This window comes from Mesitornis unicolor, unplaced genomic scaffold (genome assembly GCF_000695765.1).
Source record: "Mesitornis unicolor isolate BGI_N332 unplaced genomic scaffold, ASM69576v1 scaffold37037, whole genome shotgun sequence".
Lineage (NCBI taxonomy): Eukaryota > Metazoa > Chordata > Aves > Mesitornithiformes > Mesitornithidae > Mesitornis > Mesitornis unicolor.
In genome coordinates, this window is record NW_010196389.1 from 3,080 (window position 1) to 4,253 (window position 1,174).

General features: G+C 59.9%; 1 protein-coding gene across 1 annotated transcript in view; it reads right to left on the reverse strand.

Moving 5' to 3' along the window:
* LOC104543780 (AT-rich interactive domain-containing protein 3A-like) overlaps positions 1-1,174 on the reverse strand; it is a gene marked incomplete at its 5' end in the record, with an annotated part of 5,974 nt that overhangs the window by 1,354 nt on the left and 3,446 nt on the right. Inside the window, 2 exons of the mRNA XM_010188460.1 lie at positions 383-627; positions 833-1,043. Coding sequence (XP_010186762.1) covers positions 383-627; positions 833-1,043 — 456 coding nt within the window. The remainder of the gene's footprint in view (positions 1-382; positions 628-832; positions 1,044-1,174) is intronic.

Genomic DNA, 1,174 nt, shown 5'->3' on the forward strand with positions numbered 1-1,174 from the left:
GGAGCGGTGCCCCAGCCAGTCCCACTGGGATAGCGATACGCCCCGGCACCGCTGCTGCCAGCATGCCGTCCTCTACAACAACCGGGAGTGCTCAGAGGACACCCCCATCACCACCCCATCTCACCATTCCCAGCTGTGCCACCTCCATCTCACTAGCATGGGGCATGGCATACCCGCCACCTCCAGGATCTAGGCTTGGTCCTCATTCAAAGCCAGAAGAAATAAACCTTTCTCAGTCCCAGAAAGGGACTAAAAGAACAAAATAGTTCCTATTTTCCCCAAGCAAAAAGGGCAAGAGCAGACAGGGAACATCTCTGCTGCCATAGCAGTGTCCACCCAAGGCAGAGATGCCTGCCATGGGTCAGATGTGGTCCTCACCCACCTTTCTTAACAGTGTGCACTTGGCCAAGCTGGCTGCAGCTGTGCGTGGAGATGCTAAGAGCTGGCAGAGGCATTTTGGGGGACCCCAGCAGGGTTGGGGTGCCGGCTGGTGAGTAGTTGAAGAGCGCCGTGCCGAAAGTCTGCCTCCGTCCCGCCCGCCGGTTGCTGTCGATGGCAGCTTGGAGCTCACCAGGAGAGCTGAGCGCCTGCTTCTCACATTCGTAGGGGTACAAGTACTTCATGTATCTGCACAGGGAGAGAGCCAGGATGAGACCCAGCATCATGCATTTCCCACACAGAGCAGGGACCACTGTGGGGATGGCACCTGGGAAGGGGCAGAGCCATCCATCCCCTTTTGGGGTGCCCCATGCCAGACCCCGGTCAGGGCTCTGGGACATCCAAATCAGTGGGTACCCCAGGGTAGGTGACCCCGCCACCGAGGGGTGCTCACTGCGTGCGGAGGGTGAAGGCCGCGCTGGTGATGGAGGTAGGCAGGTTGAGGCCCTTGGTGATCTCCCGCCAGATCTTCTTGTTGATGACTTCGACCAGGCCACCCTTATCTGTCACCAGCCGGTAGAGCGTGTACAGGTCCAGCACTTGCTTTGCCATGATGGGGATGCGGTTCACAGAGAAAAGGAGTGTGGGGTGAGTCCATGGGGACCCTCACTCCCTGGGAACACGGCCTTCACCTTGTCCCCACTGCCACTGTGGGTCCTGGCTGCCCCCAAGGAGAGACTCTTTGTGCCGAGGTGAGCACCCGCGTGAGCACCGGGGGTGCAGGCAGGGCCCCAGG